This window comes from Brassica napus, chromosome A3 (assembly GCF_020379485.1).
Source record: "Brassica napus cultivar Da-Ae chromosome A3, Da-Ae, whole genome shotgun sequence".
Classification (NCBI taxonomy): Eukaryota; Viridiplantae; Streptophyta; class Magnoliopsida; order Brassicales; family Brassicaceae; genus Brassica; species Brassica napus.
In genome coordinates this window covers 1,107,764-1,127,607 of record NC_063436.1, presented here as the reverse complement: position 1 = coordinate 1,127,607, position 19,844 = coordinate 1,107,764, and the positions used below count along the sequence as shown (strand labels likewise).

Below are 19,844 nucleotides of genomic sequence, written 5' to 3'. Positions count from 1 at the left end.
CTCTGATTTTTAAGTATGTAACGTTTGATATCAACAGTCTTTAATAGAATGACATGAGCTTAGAGATTTTACACGATATGGTTTTCTGAATCCCAAGTTTGAAAAATCTATTATTTGTGTATTATTTTTCATCCTCAATAACTCACCTTTGAAATCATCTCAGAAAATAAAGCAGCTGGTTTTAGTATGTCAAGATAGTCAGCAGACAGAGCAGAGCACCTGACCATAAACGTTTTGACCATAAGCGTTTTGATTTTAAAATCACCCTTTTACAATTTTCTATACTAATGCTTGTGACGTTTTAGATTTTACAATTTTTGCCGCTCATCTAATAACTCTGGAAACGTGTTTGGACCGTCTTGGTGGGGAAAATCCATCTTCATCTCCTTAGGAGGAATAAAACAATCAATGGAGAGGCCAGGCACGTCAAATGCAACATCATCTATGGTCCATCTCTCCTCCATGCGAGTCACAGAGATTCCTCCCTTGAGAGTCTCTCCAAATCTTGATATCAACACATCCGTTCTACCTGAGTGTGCAATCACCACTTCACTACCTTCGATTGCTCGGTAATCCTCCATCCATGACGACATTGAGGTCTCCCAGTATGTCGGAAGACTACCCGGTGTCTGAATCCTACATAACAACCACATCTTGTTTATCTAAACCAATACTGTCATCTATTGGTTTGCATGAACCCCTTAAAGAATCAAAATAGAATGATCAAACTGTTGTGATGTAATGTACCTAGTTAGGGAAGAGTCTTCAAGGCAAAGTAGAAGGCCACTTTTCTGGCTGAAGTAACCGAAGGCGACATGTTTGATCATCTCAGCCGTAGAGTCGCTGCGTCTTGTTAAATCAGTTTGGTCGGTTGATAACTTGAGAACGAAGCAATCCTTTCCATTGATTTCTTTCTCTCCAACAAATTGTGCCGATGAAAATACTGATGATATTGTTAGAGGATCCAACCCCTGATTGTGTATTGAGATATACAATCTCCATTAATAGAAATACAGTATTATCCTTAACAATTCACATACTATCTCTGTATTCTTAGTGGAACTATTCATATTAATCAACCGGATTTATATTGATGTTGTCCTTACAGACCGAACTGGACCACAACCAAACAACAGAACAGAAAACTACAAAATAGGGGACAATACACATGAATAAGAGCAAAACATAAACCCTCTTTATTTTTAGTGTCAATATTATTATATAAAACCAATAGAGAGGTTTAGTTTTAAATTATGATGCAAAGAATTAATGATAACAGTGATATATGTACCATAAAAAGGGGACCACTAACACATAATGTTTTGTCCCTAAAATCTAATAATTGTATAAAGTTTGGATTAACTATATATATATATAAACTTTGAATCTCTCTCCCAAGTTCCGACCTTTATTTCCATTTTTTAAGCGCATGATAAAGTCAATTAGTAGCACGTGATTAAGGCAAAAAAGATTCATCTCAATAGAAAGCTAAGAAAGCATCTCCCAAAGTAGAATGTCAGATCCAACACACTCATCTTCTTCTTTTTGCCTAAAGCAAATTAAAACAATATACAATTATGATTTTTCAGCTTTCACTAGATGTATTTCTATACTTCGAATCTTGAAAAATGTTTGTATTAACTATATGAAGATTAATTGCATAATCTCTAGTTAGATCATAATTAATTAAAGATTAACAAGCTTATTCTGGTATATATATTCACACTAATATAAGTTATTCTTCAAATGTTTACAAAAATGTGAATATTTTTGTATAAATTATTGATGAAATAAAAAATTAGCGAAAAATATATACTTACTTGTAGAGTACGTCGCAAAGGCCGTATAGCGCCTTTAGCAGCGTGATCACCGAGCCAGGGTGTATAACGCCAAGCAATTTCTCCATCACTTCCGGCTGAAATCTTATGACCGCCACCGACCAGCTCGATGAGCCACTTTTCTGGTAGCATTTGCCACATGACGAAGCATCCCTTATGAGACACAGGCGAAGCATTAACTGTGGCTGAGCCACTGAGGTCATTCATCATAGTCATTGTAATTTTTCCAGTTACGAAAGTGTTTTTGATTCCTCTTTCGAGTTTCTTGCATCCCGTTGCTGCGGCGAAATGTTGTATGATGTATTGTGCTGACGATGATACCTATAATGATCATAATAACTATATGGATTAGTATGATTCATGCATATTTGAGCATGGATCTGAACCTTTTGTTTCCTCTATCAATATGTTGGAGACCATATTGTATCTAATCTATTAAACTACGAAAAGGGTATTTTTTTCTTCTCTAAAATAGTAGTGATTTGAATCATAAACAATTAAAACTATGATATGTACTCAATCAAATTTGGGTCTAAGAAGTTTTAATATGCAATAGCAGCTTAATTTGTTTTTGTTTTTCTCTTTCTAGTACAAATCATGTAATTTTACTGAATACAAAATAATAATAAGTATTCATTCAGATCTGAAAACCATAAGTTTATTGTAATGGAATAATTGTGTCTCCTGTAATTATGTAGGGATCTCGTGATCGAGTCTTGCATTGACTAATTCTTATTCTTGGTATGTGACACTGACCTGTGACCTTATTGTCCACAGATTCTAGCAAATCTCACACATGTAATCATGTATCATGAAAAATCTTAAGAATAAACAGTGGAGTCATAGAGACTCGCTTTTCACAGGAACCCACCTAGAAATATATATTCTTAGTAATTTACCAAAGAGGACACTGAAAAATCAAACACAAGACTTCTATAAACTTTAAAATACATTTATAATTAACCCGATAAATCTTATATCATTTATTCTGTTATTTAAAAAGAGGAAATGCAAAATATGGCAAGATTATCTGAATTATTAACAAATACTTGCAAATTGCCTTTTAAATATAAAGTTTTGCATATGTCATGTTTTCAAATCCGAAAAGAAAGAGAAGATAAACTACGTTATATTTTAGTCAAAAAAAACTAACGTTATTTCAACTGAGAAATATACCAAAAACCATTTATGAGGTGTAACTGTCGTCAATTAATGGATGCAAACTTGTCAAGTTAATAGTTCTCACCAGATTAAAAGCATGTCTATGTAATTAATACGAAAGATACTTCAGATGCAATGAGAAAATATATACAAAAGCATCATAAACTAATTTTATTTAATGCCACCCACCAAAATATGTTTTTAGTTAGCTGAAATAGTTTTCCATATAAGTACATACAGTATGTAGATATCACATACATACGCCGTATAATAGTACCTGTTGGAGAGACATCTTGGAGAGAGGAGGGACAGGGAAGAGAGGGCATCCAAGAACACTGAGAAGAACCTTTGCATCTGGTTTTTTGTGAATGATCATAGACTGCAGTTGTGTCTTTATCCATTTCTTCCATGATTTCGTTCTGATTGATCCTCCTCCTCTTTCTTGTTCTTCTTGATCCATCGGTTCTTCCATCAATGGTGCTAATCTCTGCATTTTTCTCTTTTGTTTTTTTGTTCTTTTTTGGTTCTTCCTTCCTCTCTCTCTGTGCTCAAGCAGCTTATAGACTTAGTGCGTCTTGTTCACCTTTCTTTTTCATTGTTTGTTAATTATTGTTATTTCTTTCTCTCTCTTTATAGAAAAGTTATATTGGCATAAGTCGTCACCACCTTTCTTTCTCTCTAACCTCTTTTGAGTTTTACTTTTAATTGTTCTGAGTACTTACTCTGCTGTTAATATTTATTTTTCTTTTTTTCTTAGGATATCTGAGTATGATTTTCCAACCCCACATGGAAGATTCAAGAAAGCTGAAGCTGAAAAGAAAAAAAGTGTAAACAACTGTTATATCATTAATGTTGATATTAGACATCAAGATTTGAGTTAACGTAGGATCCACATTAACTTTTAAGAAAGTCACACATGAAATCAACTGGAATCTCCAACTAGTTCAAGAAGTCTTGGATAAAGAAGTTTATACCTATTCATGATGCACTGACTTCTTACTTAAATTCATCATTATTATGTTTCAAGTTCTAAATTATACTAAGTTTTCTTTTTACTGCACACCAAGTCAAATAAGAAAATTGTTAGGAACTAAATTTTACATAAAAAGATTGCATCAATATTTTTCTCATATTATTTTACCCTACTTTAAAGAAAATGTAGTCTTACTACATACACGATCTACTTCAGCCAGTGTAACTGATCAATACAACAAGTGATCCAACATATAAAGATTATAAAAACCAATTTAATAACTCTCTTCACTGATAAAGTGGAATTCTTGACTTATCAAAGTAGTGTAACCTTGTATTGAAATTCAAAGTTTGGTCAGGTGAAGATGAAAGTAAAAGGGAAGCAAGGATAGGTGACTTGTCCACGTCAATTTATCCGGTAAGTCTAATATTTTCGTCCATTGAGATGATTTAGTTCCCTGCTTAGAATCTTCTTTTAATATATTGTTCGGGTGTCATCTCAAAAATGAGACAAAGAAGCAGATAACTTGGAAAAATCAAGTCGTGTGATGATGACGCAAGGGTTAACCTAATCTTATCTCCAAGTTTGATGTTATATGTATAGAAGATAGGAAAAACAGATTTTTAATATAAAAAGGAAGCTTTTGTCAAAAGAAAAAAAATACAAAGGAAGCAGATAACCCATAAACTAAATTTAATTACAAATGAGAGTTAAACAGTTCTAGAGGAATATGATTTCGACTTTCTGATCTCTCAAATAAAAACCTTATACCAAAACTCTTATAAATATATACATTATTGTACTTCATGTCAGATATTTCATTTGTAAGGAAAGTTCTAACAAGCATACATATACATATTAACAAAAAAGAAAGACAACAAGAAAGTTCTAACAAAGTACAAAAACTTTTATAAATCAACAATGCATGATTCGAAGAAAAAATCTCATGAAGTCAAGGATACGCTCGGTCCTTCCATAATCCAATCTTTGTAATTGCCTATGGTCTTTGAGACTTGGGCTTCTCTGCCTTGGTGATGAAAGACCGCTACTGTTAGTCTTGTTTGCTTAAGACATGTTATTAGACTGGCATTATTCTCAAAAAGCCCAGTTTTAGCCCAATTTAGAGAAGAGATAAGAATTTTTAAAAATTATTTTCTTAGTATAAAAGGAAAATTAACAAACAATATTCGTCTAATTCTGCTATTGAAACTTTTTAAAAATCAAATGGTCAACATATTTACTAAATTTTACCAATTGCTATAAAAAAATATCAAAATGAAAATAGTTGTGTCTTGTGGTATTTCACAACTCTATTGTCCCAGTTAATTTATTTAGGTTATATCAAAAATAAAACATACTAAACTGACATAACTAATTAAAATTAACCAGAAAATATTTTTTAGGAAAATTTAGAGCAAAAAGACAACCCCAAAGGAAAAGATTAACCTTTACCAAAAGCAAAATAAAGAGCAAATCTCAGGAGATTAACCTTCGAAGCAGCCACGTCGAGCGTCTTGTATGACAGCAGCAGCGTCCTAACACCAATACGTGTCGCTTAACCAGTGGTCTGTCTCGTTAGAAAGGACCCAACCTCGGAGAAAAAATAAATCTGAGTACGGAGCGGTTTGAAAATTACAAAAACACCCCCGTAAATCATCGAAAATATCATACTTCGAAGCCGAGAAAGAGAGTAACAAAAAGAATCGAGCAGATTGTACATCTCTCTAGTCACTTTGATTTTTCTCTGTTCGTTCGTTCGTTCGTTCTCTCGATCTCACCGTCAATGACTATGATGACTCCGCCTCCCGTCGATGTAAGCTCCGATTCATCATTTTCTCCGTTAATTCGATTTTCCCCCGTCGTGGCTCGTTCTGTATTCGCCGTGAATCTGCTTCTGATTGTTTTGTTTAGCTGATCCGTTAGGGTTGTTTAGATTAAGATTTGAATTCGAAGCGGCTGAATCATCGCTGTTTTCTGGTGTGTTAGTTTAGTGATTTTAGTTTCTATTTTTTTCGCTGTTTGTTTTGATCATCGTAGAGCGAGATTAGGGTTTGTTTTGGGGTTAGAAGTATTGTTGATGGTGATTTGTTCATGTTTCGCAGCAGCAAGAGGATGAGGAGATGCTCGTGCCGCATTCTGATGTTGTCGACGGTCCTGCTCAGCCCATGGAAGGTGAGACTCTTTTCACGGTTGATTCAATTTGATCTTCCGATGGAATTGAATGGAAGAGATGAGATTGAGGCTCTTTAGCTGAGATTTTAGGGTTTTGTGATTTTTTCTTACTTTTTTTGATGCATTTGTAGTTTCTGAAGCTGAGACTGCTGTGAGTACTGTGGAGAATCAGCCAGCTGAGGAGCCTCCCACGCTGAAATTCACGTGGACTATCCCAAACTTCTCTAGGCAAAACACCAGGAAGCTTTACTCTGATGTATTTGTCGTTGGAGGTTACAAATGGTAATAGGCTGTATTGCAGTGGAATTTTTTGGTTGCCATTGTTTGTCTAGTTTGAACGGTTGACACTTGACACCATGTGGATTTTGCTTATGCAGGCGCATATTAATTTTCCCGAAAGGAAACAATGTTGACCACCTGTCCATGTACTTGGATGTTGCTGATGCTGCGAATTTGCCATATGGTTGGAGCCGTTACGCTCAGTTCAGTCTGGCTGTAGTCAATCAAATCCACACCAGATATACCATTAGAAAAGGTACATATACTTTATTTGTGGTGTTTATATTAAACATGGAACCTGAGTGCATGCACGAGGATAGTGCCTGTGCACTGGAAAGGTATGATTTTCGAAATTTCGAATGCTGGGCTGGAAGAAGGGGATCACTCAGGTTGATACAAATTTCACTGACATTATGAATCCTATTTGTGGTGCAGAGACGCAACATCAATTCAATGCTAGAGAAAGCGATTGGGGATTTACATCATTCATGCCTCTCAGCGAACTTTATGATCCTGGTAGAGGATATTTAGCGAATGATACTGTTTACGTTGAAGCTGAAGTCATTGTACGTAAGGTTCTTGATTACTGGTCATACGACTCCAAAAAAGAGACTGGTTTTGTTGGTCTCAAGAACCAAGGTGCAACTTGTTACATGAATTCTCTCCTACAGACGCTATACCACATACCTTACTTCAGAAAGGTTAAATATATTCTTGTATATTTTTTTGTTCAATTTATTAAATCCTGTTGTTCTCGCTTAATTCTAAGCCAAGACAATCGAATCTTGTATGATGCTTGTAGGCTGTATACCACATGCCAACAACTGAGAACGATGCGCCAACAGCAAGTATACCTTTGGCTCTCCAAAGTTTGTTCTACAAGCTTCAGTATAACGACACCAGTGTTGCGACAAAAGAGCTGACAAAGTCGTTTGGTTGGGATACATATGATTCGTTCATGCAACATGATGTCCAAGAACTCAATCGAGTTCTATGTGAAAAACTCGAGGACAAAATGAAGGTAATTCTTTTTTTTTGCTGATAGACCATGAGTTTCTTCTCGGTTGGTGTTTCTTGTTTTGAGTTTTTTTCTGTTCTCTATAGGGAACTGTTGTGGAGGGAACAATACAACAGCTATTTGAGGGCCACCATATGAACTATATTGAGTGCATAAATGTAGATTACAAATCTACACGGAAGGAATCATTTTATGGTATATTATTTTACAAATGCACTCTGTTTTCTTATTCTATTGCACCAACGTTTTTGTCAATTCGTCATGTTCTTATCTCGTTGCAGATCTTCAGTTGGATGTTAAAGGCTGCAAAGATGTTTATGCTTCTTTTGACAAATATGTTGAAGTTGAACGCCTTGAAGGAGACAACAAATATCATGCAGAAGGACATGGTTTACAGGTTGGTTGTCCTCACTCTTTCCATTTTACTGTCTGGGATGGTCGAGTCATTCACAGCGGGCCTATTTTGGTACCTAGCAACTCTTTTCTTTCCTTGAATACCGAGCATATTAAAAGGTGTGGATACTTCATATCGTGCGAGTTGTAGGGAGAAACGAGGAGACAGTTTGAACTTTTTAACTAGTATCGTCTTCTAAGCGTAGTTAATAATCACCGACATATCTGTTATTATTAGTCCTTATCTAGTCTTATTCTGGATGAATAATGTTTCAGGATGCAAAAAAAGGTGTTCTTTTCATCGACTTTCCACCAGTTCTTCAGCTCCAGCTCAAGAGGTTTGAATATGACTTTATGAGGGACACCATGGTGAAGGTTAGTATTTGAAGTGAGCATGTTGTTGTCACCAGGAGTTGTACTTTCTCGTTTGGTGGTGCCTGATTTTGAATACTGATGTAGCTTTTATTGATAGATAAATGACCGGTATGAGTTTCCTCTCCAATTGGATCTTGATAGAGAGGATGGAAAGTATTTATCCCCTGATGCTGACAGGAGTGTCCGCAACCTGTACACACTTCACAGGTATTTATTACATCTTTAGATTAAGTTGTAGTAGATTCCTCAGGTACTAGCATTCAAAGATTATATTCTCTACAAAATGCAGCTTTGATTATAATGGTATTTTGTTGCACTATTTAGCTCTTATTAGATTATCGCTGGTCTTCTCGGAATCGAGGAATCGGCTTTATTTAACTAATATTTACCCTGTACATGCATATTTAATTAACATCTTATGAGTGTACTAGACATAAGAAAAGGTTTTCATTTTCATTTTCATTTCGTTGCTGTGACATTTCCTTTCGACCTGCTACCTTTTCTCTGCAGTGTCTTAGTTCATAGTGGAGGAGTACATGGTGGGCACTATTACGCTTTTATAAGGCCCACGCTCTCAGATCAGTGGTATGCATCTTTCTATTCTTGAACAAGCAAGTTTAGTGCTCGAGCAAGTTCATATTAGGTAGAAAATAGTCGAATCTGAATTCTGAAAAGTAATTTAGTAATCTTATGCTGCTGGTATTTCGTGGTCTCACGTTTGAGCAATTTGTCCAAAACATGTCGAAGTCCACTAGTACATTACTTCACCTATTACTAATAGCTATTACTTGAAAGAGATATTTGAATAAGCAATATATTTGGATTTTTTGATTCATCAGATAAAGGATTACCATGAAAATAGGTTGGATGAGCCAAAATATTTGGATAATAGAGAAACTAGAGTATCATAATTTGAGTTTCTTCTTGTTTTGTTTTTGCTTATCTGCTATAAACTCGAGTGGTGCTTTTTAATATGTGGTGCATAGGTTTAGTACATAAAGAAATCTGTTATTATAATTATCAACCCGGTAATCTAAAAAATGGAACTGCCTTTGATGTTATGTTACATGGTGCAAGACCAACATCACACATCTCTTCTGATGCTGGTTTGAGAAACTATTATAACATATTTTTTCTGTGCATTCCTCTTAGACTTTTCCTTCTCATAAACAAATTTAAGCTTCTAGCCTTCTACTTTTCAGGTATAAATTTGATGATGAACGAGTAACCAAGGAAGATTTGAAAAGGGCATTGGACGAGCAATATGGTGGTGAAGAAGAGGTTTGCATTTTCTTGCTACATTTTCTATGTTTGGAAAAAGGCATTGCCTAATTCCTTCGCCTGACATAATTTTTTGGGTGTCTTTCAGCTACCACAGACTAATCCTGGTTTCAATAACCCGCCTTTCAAATTCACAAAGTACTCGAATGCATACATGCTTGTATATATCCGGGAAAGTGACAAAGATAAAATAATCTGCAACGTTGATGAGAAAGACATTGCTGAACATTTAAGGGTAAATTGTTTTCAGGCATTTCTGCAGTAATGTGCGTCTTAGTTTAACCTGACCAATTCATTACATTTTGACAGGTGAGGCTGAAGAAAGAACAAGAAGAAAAGGAAGATAAAAGAAAGTACAAGGCACAAGCTCACCTTTTTACGATAATTAAGGTTTGTTTTTCCCATTTAAGAGTCTAGTTTTGACATTACTGTTACTAATAGAATATTTATTAACATGAAAGGTTGCAAGAGATCAAGACCTCCGGGAACAAATTGGGAAGGATATATATTTTGATCTTGTTGATCATGACAAAGTTAGAAGTTTCCGGATCCAGAAACAGACGCCATTTCAACAATTTAAGGTGCTTGCCCAAATATCTTATATAAAAAAATAAATATATTATAACTACTGAAGAAATAGGTTATGTGAAAACAGTCTTTCTGGTTACTTGATTCTACCTTGAAGACGAGAACAATTGATCTGGATTTCATGAGAATTTTCATACTACTGCTAACTAAATAGTTCTTGATGTACTTGTAATTTGACTCTTTTTGACCACCAAACTTATGCATATATAGGAGGAGGTGGCCAAAGAATTTGGTATACCTGTTCAGTTACAGAGGTTCTGGATCTGGGCAAAGCGACAAAATCATACTTATCGTCCCAATCGCCCACTTACTCCTCAGGAGGAATTACAACCGGTATGCTATTTATGCATGTACTTTGCCTCTCTTTTTTCTTTGACATTTGAGTTGATAGCAAAGTAATAGTCCAACTGTTATAGAATCTAATCATCCGCTAGTTTTCTATTTCTATGTTATAATCTTTGCATCTAAGTATCTGATTTTTCAGAATTTATTACCACAAGTTTCTTTGTTTTTTTTGCTTTGAAATGAATTTGACTTGTTGTATGCTAGAAACTTTATTTTTATAACTTCGGAATTTGACAAGAGTCCCATGCAAATAAATTTATGTGCATCATGTACGAATGTGCTTGATTTGGTAAATGGATTTTGTAGGTTGGACAAATAAGAGAAGCATCTAACAAGGCAAACACTGCAGAACTTAAGCTGTTTTTGGAAGTAGAGCTGCTGGTAAGAACTCCTTTGTTGCAAAGTTTGAATTTTGAGGCCTTTACTATTGTTAAACAGGGAAGATGAGCTAATACTTTTTTTAACGTATTCTTGAATAAATTAGGATGAACGTCCTATTCCCCCTCCAGAAAAATCGAAAGAAGATATTCTTCTGTTCTTTAAGCTTTATGACCCCGAGAAGCCAGAGTTAAGGTAATATTGTTTTGCACATCTTTCTTTCCTCTGACTTCTAAGTAAAGTGGCCTCCCACGACTTTAGTAACAATTATACTTCAAAAACGAGGTCTTTCTTCCTATTTGCTTTGTGATCAGAAAAGTTCCAACTGTTTTGTCTTCTTTCGTCTTTTTGGTTTTTGTTTTCTTTTCTCCACTGTACCTCAGTCTCCTATGTGAAATTTTTTCTTGTGCTACTAGGTATGTTGGCAGACTCATGGTGAAAAGTTCCAGCAAGCCTATGGATATAACTGGAAAATTGAATGAAATGGCTGGTTTTGCTCCTGATGAAGATTTAGAACTTTTTGAGGTTTGATGTTACTGGTGCCTCTTAACCTCGTCTGTATCATGCTTATTGACTAACTGTTTTTGGGACTTGTTTTCAGGAAATCAAGTTCGAGCCTGGTGTTATGTGCGAACACCTGGATAAGAAAACTTCATTCAGATTGTGTCAAGTAATGTTTCACTCTTATCGAACGAAAGTTTCCAGCCTCGTGTACCTCTTTCGTGACATGCAGTTTCTTGCTTTCAGATCGAAGATGGAGATATCATTTGCTTTCAGAAACACCTTGTTAAGAAGGAGACTGAATGCCGCTACCCAGCTGTGCCTTTGTTTCTTGAATATGTCCAGAATCGGCAGGTATGATTTGACTAAGCACTGGTTCCTAAAGTCAAGCTTGGTAAAGTTAGTCCAAGTATAGTTCTCAAATGATAAGCTTTCTTTCTAGTGGCATATAAGTGTTTAGTGGTTTAGGCTTGTCTCGTCGAGTAGTCTCCTGCAGCAGCTCTAAAATGTACTTTTCGTGTTAAATTCGTACCACAGTTTCCTAATATTTTGATCGAATCCGACCAGAACGTATGCTGATGTGCCACTAATTCTTTCTATTGGCTGGGTTGCTATGCTAGTATGCTTTATTCTGAGCATTTATGACCCTTTGCGGTTTGTGGTTTTTGTAGCTGGTCCGGTTTCGTGCTTTGGAAAAACCTAAAGAAGATGAATTTGTTCTGGAGTTGTAAGTATCTTTGTGGACACATTTGTTACAGCTGATCTCGGTGAGGAAATCCTAATTTGTTACTTCCTATAGGTCGAAGTTGCACACTTATGACGATGTCGTGGAAAGAGTGGCCCAGAAGCTTGGTCTTGACGATCCATCCAAACTTAGGCTTACATCTCACAATTGCTATTCCCAGCAACCCAAGCCTCAACCTATCAAATACCGTGGAGTAGACCGTCTGTCTGATATGTTAGTTCACTACAATCAGGTAATTGCCGTGAAGTTCAGTGAATTTATTATTTCTTCTTACTTCATAAGGCATGTTTTCTTATTGAATTATATTTCTTTCAGACGTCTGATATTTTGTATTATGAAGTTCTGGACATCCCTCTTCCAGAATTGCAAGGTCTTAAAACCTTGAAAGTTGCTTTCCATCATGCCACGAAGGAAGAAGTATGTTTACGCTGATTCATAGTCTTTTCTTTTGTATATTGGAATAATTTTCAAGCCTTTTAACCATCATTTTACAGGTGGTAATCCACAATATCAGACTACCTAAACAAAGCACAGTCGGGGATGTTATTGATGAACTTAAAACAAAGGTGAGTCGCTTCCCTTTAAATTTCTCTGTAAAATGGCTGGCTTAGTTTCTAGTATGTGTTTTCTTCCTTTTAATTGATCTCTGGCTTGCCTATATATCACTGCGAGACTACTTTAAATGACAATCCACTGAAATTGAAGGCATCCGAATTATAGGGCGCTTCTATGGCTGACCTCCATGTTTTTTGTTACTTAGAAATCTCGGTTTTTAGGCTTTGGGATGTAATGGTTTTCTCCATATAATTACGAATTGTTTGTGCAAGTTAATCTAAGATTATGTCTGATACAGGTGGAGCTTTCTCATCCAGATGCAGAATTGAGATTACTTGAGGTGTTTTACCACAAGATCTACAAGGTAAACGAGCGGCTTCTTATCTCTTACATTGTAGTCAATGATTTCATGATCCTAAGATGATGGCTTCCGACTACATCTCCTGATGAAATTCTTTAAACCCTCCAAAGTATAGCGAACACTAAATCAAGGTGCTGGTATGCCTTGCAGATTTTCCCCTTAACTGAAAGAATTGAGAATATAAACGATCAGTACTGGACTGTACGAGCTGAGGAGGTAATATTACTGGGCTGCGCCTTCTATTTACTTAAGTTTTATCTTCAAAGATATTGGTGTTCACGAAGTCTTAGCGGTCTTGCTATTCATTAATTATTGCTGATTTTCTTAAGTCTACTTGTAGCTTTGTTTCCCTTTGATCTCAGAATGGAATTTGGTTTTTTAACGTCAGATATTAAACTAGTGAGATCTGCTTGTTATTCCGTCGGTATGCTGACTTATTTAACCTTCTTAAATCTCAGATTCCGGAAGAAGAGAAGAATATTGGTCCAAATGATCGCTTAATTCTAGTGTACCACTTTGCTAAGGAGACTGGACAAAATCAGGTGATGATCAGCTATATCAGAATTTTGTTATCTAACTAACTGTTGTATGAGTGTGGCAAAGTTTCTTATCAGTATCATTTTCGTTTGTTCCTCACAGCAAGTGCAAAACTTTGGGGAGCCCTTCTTCTTGGTAATACATGAAGGCGAAACTCTTGAAGAAATCAAGAACCGTATCCAAAAGAAGCTTCATGTATCCGATGAGGACTTTGCCAAGGTATGCACACGACTGAGTTATGATCAAAGCTAAATGAAGAATCGTAGGTGCTAATATTTGGGTTGACCTGCTACGGTTCTTACATTTCTCATTCATTATGTAGTGGAAGTTTGCGTTTATGTCAATGGGGCGTCCAGAGTACTTGCAGGACTCAGATGTTGTTTTTAATCGCTTTCAGGTTTTTACTTCTTCCTCTAGTCTTCTAGAAGAGCGCCTGCTAGTATCTGAGATCTAACTAATCTTTCTTTTCCATTGGGATTGACAATGAGCTAAAACAGAGAAGAGATGTGTACGGTGCTTTTGAGCAGTACCTGGGGTTGGAGCACACTGATACCACTCCCAAGAGGGCTTATTCTGCAAACCAGGTAACCATTGTCTGTATAACCAGATTCTTTTACCTAAGAAATGCGTATCCAAAGTCCCGCTTCTGTTAATTTTGTTGTTGTTTGCATTGTCCTTGTAGAACCGGCACACTTATGAGAAGCCGGTTAAAATATACAACTAGCCGAAGTAAAGGGAAAATCAAAGACATTGTGGCAGCAACGTTGGCCAAAGGCATCGAATAAGAAAGAGGAGTGAAAGAGCGGAGAGTGTGATGATGATCGACCGTAGGATGTTGTAGAGAACTTGGTCTGATAGGGTTTTGGGTTTGCGCATTGATAGTGTGTGTGTTCCTTTATTTCTTTCTTTCGTGCTTCGATATACTGTGTTAATATATGCAATGTGTGAGACTTTCGGCACATCGTGCAATTTTTATTTTCGAAGAAAAGAATATGAAAGCCAGCCGCTTGGATTCGGGAGCACGGTTTGGCTTTCAGAGCTTATAGTATACCGAAAACCTTTGTAATTTTTAGAGATTTGGGGTTTAAGAATATTTTTTCGACTGGCGCTTGTATAGTTGTTTGAATTTGTTATATTGTTATCGTTTACTTTGTCGAAATCAGATGGATAGGTTTCAAGTTCAACAACGATTCAGCTGACCTGTCTTGAGGAGTTGTTATAAGGAATGTGTTTATAACGAATGTTTCTTCCTGTCATCGTTTCCTTGGTAAAACATATATGGTCTAGAGGAACTCCAGAACGAATTTTTTGGTTCCTCTTGTGGGTAATAATAATAATGAGGGGGCGATGTGTTAACTGTATCGTTTAGGCTCATACTGTTTCACTTTAAAAAGTAAAACTCAAAGTTTCACTTAGTCACAAAACAGCTGATGCAATCCATTTTATCGTATTGTATTTACCTAAGTGACAGTCTAACCAAAGAGGACAACGACGTTTTGTCCCTAGAGACAAAAAACATTGAGGTATTTTCTGATCTAGATTATTTATATATTAGAGGGATGAACAAAATCTTTTGACTGTTTGTTTATTAAACAATTTTCTTTTAAAAATCGAGTTTTCTTAAGATATTCATATTTAAGAAGAGAGAAGAGAGTTTGAATAGGTAAGTTCATTCAATCATTCCCTTGTTTTTGATTTGAATACGTTTTGTCTGTTGTGCATGATAGATAACCATTATGTAATAGGAAGATAAGATCATTTGAAGGTTAAGTGAAAGTGCAACATAACGTCTTGTTCTTATCATTAATATGCGATTTTCAAAGATAAACCGTAGATTTTCTTATAGATATGATATCCAACAAGTCATAAAAGAGGAGGAAAAATCTATAGGAATGACTTGGTCACATGTGACGACAGAGGCGGACCTAGGTATGTTAATGGGGGTGCAATTGACACACCTTTAATTGTGAATTTTTTTCCTGTGTATTTTCCCATTAAATTTAGTTTTGATACCCCATAAACTATAGCCCAATGATTACTTGATAAACTGTAGAGTGTTCATTAATATTAATTGAAGCCCAACGTAAATAAATAATGTCTACAATTGAAAAAATCAAAAACAGGGTTAACTTCAATAATTTACAAACCTAAACCCCAAATACATTAATTTAGAATTAGAATTTTCTTTGAAAATTTGCCGTCTTCTTCTTCAAAACTCAACAAGGTATCATTTTAAGTTTTTCTAATCTCTTCTTAGCTGGTAGGTTCGTATTTAAAATAGTAATTTAGTTTATTTTTATTGATTCTAATTATCCAACTATAAATTATTATAGTAATATTTTTTTTTTATTTGCAGACATATGGAAATTTTTTGATACTTTTGAAAAGAAAAACTCCATCGTCATCATCTCAAAGTGAATTAGATGATTTGGATAATCTACCATGAAAAACAATATCAGAATATCATGCAAATCAACGGCTCTAATTTGATGTGTTTTATCGAAAAAGATGTATTTGAAAAAATCACAAATGAAAAGGTTCCACAATATGAAAGATCGTAGGATTGTTTTGTAATTTTTTTTATTTTATTAAACTTTTAAAATATTATATTTTCAATTATATAATGACACAGGTTAAAAACATTTCTGGGTCCGCCACTGTGTGACGAATCAGCCGCAAAGCAAAACAATTAAAACGTGGGCTCCCTCTATTCAAAGATTTTGAGATAATCATCTTTCACTCTCCATACTTATATTACAAAAATACCCTTTTTACTACCATGGCCTCTATATATTTCAAGCACATGACACTAGTGCACATATCCAAAAAGAAGATTACTTAGAGGAAAAACAAAATGGGGTCTCTAGGAGAACAGCCACAAGTAGCAGAAGACTGCATGGGCTTGCTTCAACTCCTCAGCGACGGCACCGTTGTAAGATCCAAAAGCATTGACCTTATCACCCAACAAATCCCACTCGCTAACCACAAAAGTAACGTTCTCTTCAAAGACTCAATCTATCACAAACCAAACAACCTTCACCTCCGTCTCTACAAACCCGCTTCCGCCTCTAACCGTTCCGCCACCGCTCTCCTCCCCGTCGTGGTCTTCTTCCACGGCGGTGGTTTTTGCTTTGGCTCACGCACTTGGCCTCACTTTCACAACTTCTGTCTCACTCTTGCATCGTCCCTCCACGCCTTTGTGGTCGCACCTGACTACCGGTTAGCACCAGAACACCGCCTCCCGGCCGCCTTTGAGGATGCGGAGGCAGCGCTTACGTGGCTCCGGGACCAGGCTGTTTCCGGTGAAGGGGACCACTGGTTTGAAGGTGGACCGGGAGTTGACTTTGACCGGGTTTATGTCCTTGGTGATTCCTCCGGTGGGAACATAGCTCATCACCTTGCTTTCCGGTTCGGTTCAGGTTCAACCGAATTGTGTCCGGTTAGGGTTCGCAGTTATGTGCTTTTGGGACCGTTTTTTGGCGGGGTAGAGAGGACCAAGTCCGAGGATGGCCCGTCGGAAGCTTTGCTCAGCTTGGATTTGCTTGACAAGTAAGCTAACATCATATTTTAAATTTTCTTTAGACGTAACGGATATATTTTCGTTGTGCATATAAATATTAAAATATATAGAAGTTCATTGAATTGTGTCATGCATGACTTCATTACTTATAACCTAACTATTAACTATTTTTAAAACTACTAAAAAACTATTTAATTAACTAACATCATGTATATTATTATATAGGGATGTATGTCGTTTTCAGTTACTTTAATTTTCATATTATCTTGCATTGGACATGCTCTATATAGTACAGTCCATGACTTTTTTTTCTCTAAAGAAACTAGACAATCAGTTACAAAAAAAAAAAAAAATCTTTTAAATTGAATGTGACATAGTCGAATACATGTGACAATTTGATATATAAATAACATACACATATGATTCATATCGAATTCGCAGACTAGTTCAACGGTGTACTAATTCTTAATTATGGCCAAAGAACACAAACTTTTTACAGAAAACGACTTCTCCAACCGGTATACATTTATTTTGTTTTGAATTTAGAAACATACACACGAGCAAACAAAACATATTGATATATTCATTTTATGTATCGTTTACTCTTTTAGTCAATTTAGCGTGAAATATAACAATACTGTTATTGATTTTATTTATTGGCTAGTACATATAATTTAAGCCCATCATATATATGATTGGTAAGATGTTACGTCAGAAAATTAGTCAATGTGCTTAATCTACTAATATTCCACTATTTGATTAGTCTCAACTCATTCAACGTTAAAATAGCTTTTCAAATGTATCGGTCTCCGATCACAGTGGCTTCACGATTCGGTCTTGTAGAAAACATCCAGTAGATGGGCGACAACTCAGAAAATATCTTGTATGGAAAGTAATCGCATTAAAATCTGAAAGGAAACCTGATAGAAAAATCATGAACAACCATTTAGAGACCCTACCATTTCACGATTCCACAAGATAGTAGCTCACGATTTATTTTGTGAAAATGGTGTAAACTTAAAGAATTCGCGGCAAACATGTTACTCCGATCCCTAATCCGCTATTGCGACACAAATTCGCAAAAAGTATAAAAACACTACACAAACTATAGTTACTCGTCTGGTTCAATTTGACCATTATTTTGATATTTTTTTCAGTTACAAACTCATCGCTCGTCTTTAGTAAACTCTTAGCAGTCTATTTTGATATTTTTTTTCTGGAAAATGATCAGTTAGCAAACTATGTATTCAACATATAACAACTATAAAACTAAACCTAGTACTATAAACGACATTTAACCACTAGTATAATTATGATATACTATAGTACGTTGAAAAATATGTTATAAAACAAAGTTATTCACAATACGTACTTTAATTGTTTTTGCAAAACTAAACATGCTTTTAACATTAATATGTCGAGCTTACAAGTCCACTTACCATTTATTAATATACGATTTTGTGAAGCTATAGAATAATTTTAAAAGCTCGTGTAACTTGAAAATGTCAGAATAATTAAGTTTGCTTTTTGTTGCAAAATCATGTAGTTTTAGATCACCTTCGGTCCTTCCATTTGAGAATAGTAATTAAATAATTAATGGAACACATAGATATTCAGATATAACAGTAGTCGGTATAGTTGGAATGGGATAGTGCGTCATGCACTATCCTCGTTTCGTTTACTATCTCAGCTTAACTTTGCTTATGATTTTCATGAGTCATGACCATCATTGCACATGATATAGATAAAACCAAATGCAAACAAGGTCTCACATTTTAATATAATATTTAGCATATTTGAACGTGCATACTCATTTATGTATATCAACGTGGAGTCATTGGGATCACATATCGTTGAAGTCTTCTCTACAATTGATAGTCTCTCTTTTTCTGTTTGAACAATGAAATGATTGACACGCCTTGTTCATGGCCATTGTCATAAAGCCACATGCATAGTAAAACTTGGTATAGTCAATGTCACTAAATAATACAAAATAAAAGGTCTTAAGTTTTTTTGTTGAAGGTTTTGGAGACTTTCACTACCAGAAGGTGCAACAAGGGATCATCCCATGGCTAACCCTTTTGGGCCGACAAGTCCTGCACTCGAATCAGCTAGCATAGAGCCAATGTTGGTGATCGCTGGTGGCTCAGAGCTCCTAAGAGATAGGGCCAAAGAGTATGCATATAAATTGAAGAACATGGAAGGGAAAAAAGTAGATTACATTGAATTTGAAAACGAGGAACATGGTTTTTTCAGCAGCAATCCATCTTCTGATGCAGCGAAACAGCTTCTTCGTATCATTGGAAACTTTACGGATAACTTGAATTTCTAGTATATTTTAGCATTTTACTTGTTTAGGTCACTGAGAGCTTACATCAATTTTGGATTCCATCTCAATAAGTTTCATTGGTGAATCATATATCATGTTTTTGGTTTCATAATACATCCTTACATATCATATCTATCTTGAATGGTATATTATTTTGTTTATGATGTTTTTTTATTCTTATGTTGTTTGCTAACTCATTGACACAAGAGGTATGTCCAACTTTATCTTAATATTTTATATGTGCTCTTCCATTTTGATGTAGTAAACTCAAACACATTTGAATTTACATATATCAAGTATTACCTATAATATTCTAAATAAATGAAAAGGGAGTTTCAAAAAAAAAATGAAAAGGGAGTTGATGCAGAAAACAAATGTTTCACCTTCAATGCCTAACTAGGCCATGGCTAGTGCAGTGGATCTTTTTTTTTTTTTTTTTTTAACTCAACTTCAACTTGTCATTAACCAACCAAAGGGAATACATGATTTTCACCA

The 19,844-nt window shown here is 35.4% G+C and overlaps 3 protein-coding genes across 4 annotated transcripts; 2 read left to right on the top strand and 1 right to left on the bottom strand.

Annotated features, from left to right (window-relative positions):
- Nucleotides 1-154: 154 nt before the first annotated feature.
- BNAA03G55420D lies at nt 155-3,669 on the bottom strand. The gene is made up of 4 exons (XM_013868298.3): nt 3,277-3,669; nt 1,821-2,159; nt 748-971; nt 155-636 (listed from the first exon to the last, which is right to left on the bottom strand). Exons 1-4 carry the CDS (start codon nt 3,490-3,492, stop codon nt 309-311), a joined length of 1,107 nt encoding a protein of 368 aa, XP_013723752.1. The 5' UTR covers nt 3,493-3,669; the 3' UTR covers nt 155-308.
- A 1,910-nt stretch (nt 3,670-5,579) lies between these two features.
- Nucleotides 5,580-14,608, top strand: LOC106441322 (ubiquitin C-terminal hydrolase 12). 2 transcript variants are annotated; one of them, XM_048768687.1, is made up of 32 exons: nt 5,580-5,785; nt 6,075-6,144; nt 6,276-6,426; nt 6,522-6,679; nt 6,859-7,124; nt 7,226-7,444; nt 7,528-7,636; nt 7,723-7,838; nt 8,111-8,209; nt 8,307-8,416; nt 8,720-8,794; nt 9,412-9,490; nt 9,579-9,725; nt 9,800-9,880; nt 9,952-10,071; nt 10,289-10,411; nt 10,730-10,804; nt 10,908-10,996; nt 11,218-11,326; nt 11,403-11,471; nt 11,549-11,656; nt 11,974-12,029; nt 12,102-12,279; nt 12,363-12,464; nt 12,542-12,613; nt 12,901-12,966; nt 13,114-13,179; nt 13,422-13,505; nt 13,603-13,719; nt 13,823-13,897; nt 13,998-14,084; nt 14,183-14,608. In XM_048768687.1, the coding sequence occupies exons 1-32, from the start codon at nt 5,756-5,758 to the stop codon at nt 14,222-14,224; spliced, it is 3,348 nt and encodes a 1,115-aa protein (XP_048624644.1). In that variant the 5' UTR covers nt 5,580-5,755; the 3' UTR covers nt 14,225-14,608. The 2 variants fall into 2 exon arrangements, with proteins under 2 accessions (XP_048624644.1, XP_048624645.1); XM_048768688.1 differs by having other exon boundaries at nt 5,612-5,785; nt 6,078-6,144.
- A 1,648-nt stretch (nt 14,609-16,256) lies between these two features.
- On the top strand, nt 16,257-19,510 carry LOC106427585 (probable carboxylesterase 15). The gene is made up of 2 exons (XM_013868306.3): nt 16,257-17,049; nt 19,043-19,510. Exons 1-2 carry the CDS (start codon nt 16,355-16,357, stop codon nt 19,350-19,352), a joined length of 1,005 nt encoding a protein of 334 aa, XP_013723760.2. The 5' UTR covers nt 16,257-16,354; the 3' UTR covers nt 19,353-19,510.
- Nucleotides 19,511-19,844: the final 334 nt, after the last annotated feature.

Coding starts and splice junctions, on each gene's coding strand:
- LOC106427585 (XM_013868306.3), top strand. CDS start 16,355: ATGGGGTCTCTAGGAGAACAGCCACAAGTAGCAGAAGACTGCATGGGC. Junction 17,050..19,042: donor AGCTTGGATTTGCTTGACAA/GTAAGCTAACAT, acceptor TTTTTGTTGAAG/GTTTTGGAGACTTTCACTAC.
- BNAA03G55420D (XM_013868298.3), bottom strand. CDS start 3,492: ATGCAGAGATTAGCACCATTGATGGAAGAACCGATGGATCAAGAAGAA. Junction 2,160..3,276: donor CCAAGATGTCTCTCCAACAG/GTACTATTATAC, acceptor TGATCATTATAG/GTATCATCGTCAGCACAATA. Junction 972..1,820: donor CTTTGCGACGTACTCTACAA/GTAAGTATATAT, acceptor ATACACAATCAG/GGGTTGGATCCTCTAACAAT.
- LOC106441322 (XM_048768687.1), top strand. CDS start 5,756: ATGACTATGATGACTCCGCCTCCCGTCGAT. Junction 6,680..6,858: donor CAGATATACCATTAGAAAAG/GTACATATACTT, acceptor TTTGTGGTGCAG/AGACGCAACATCAATTCAAT. Junction 12,465..12,541: donor ATCATGCCACGAAGGAAGAA/GTATGTTTACGC, acceptor ATCATTTTACAG/GTGGTAATCCACAATATCAG.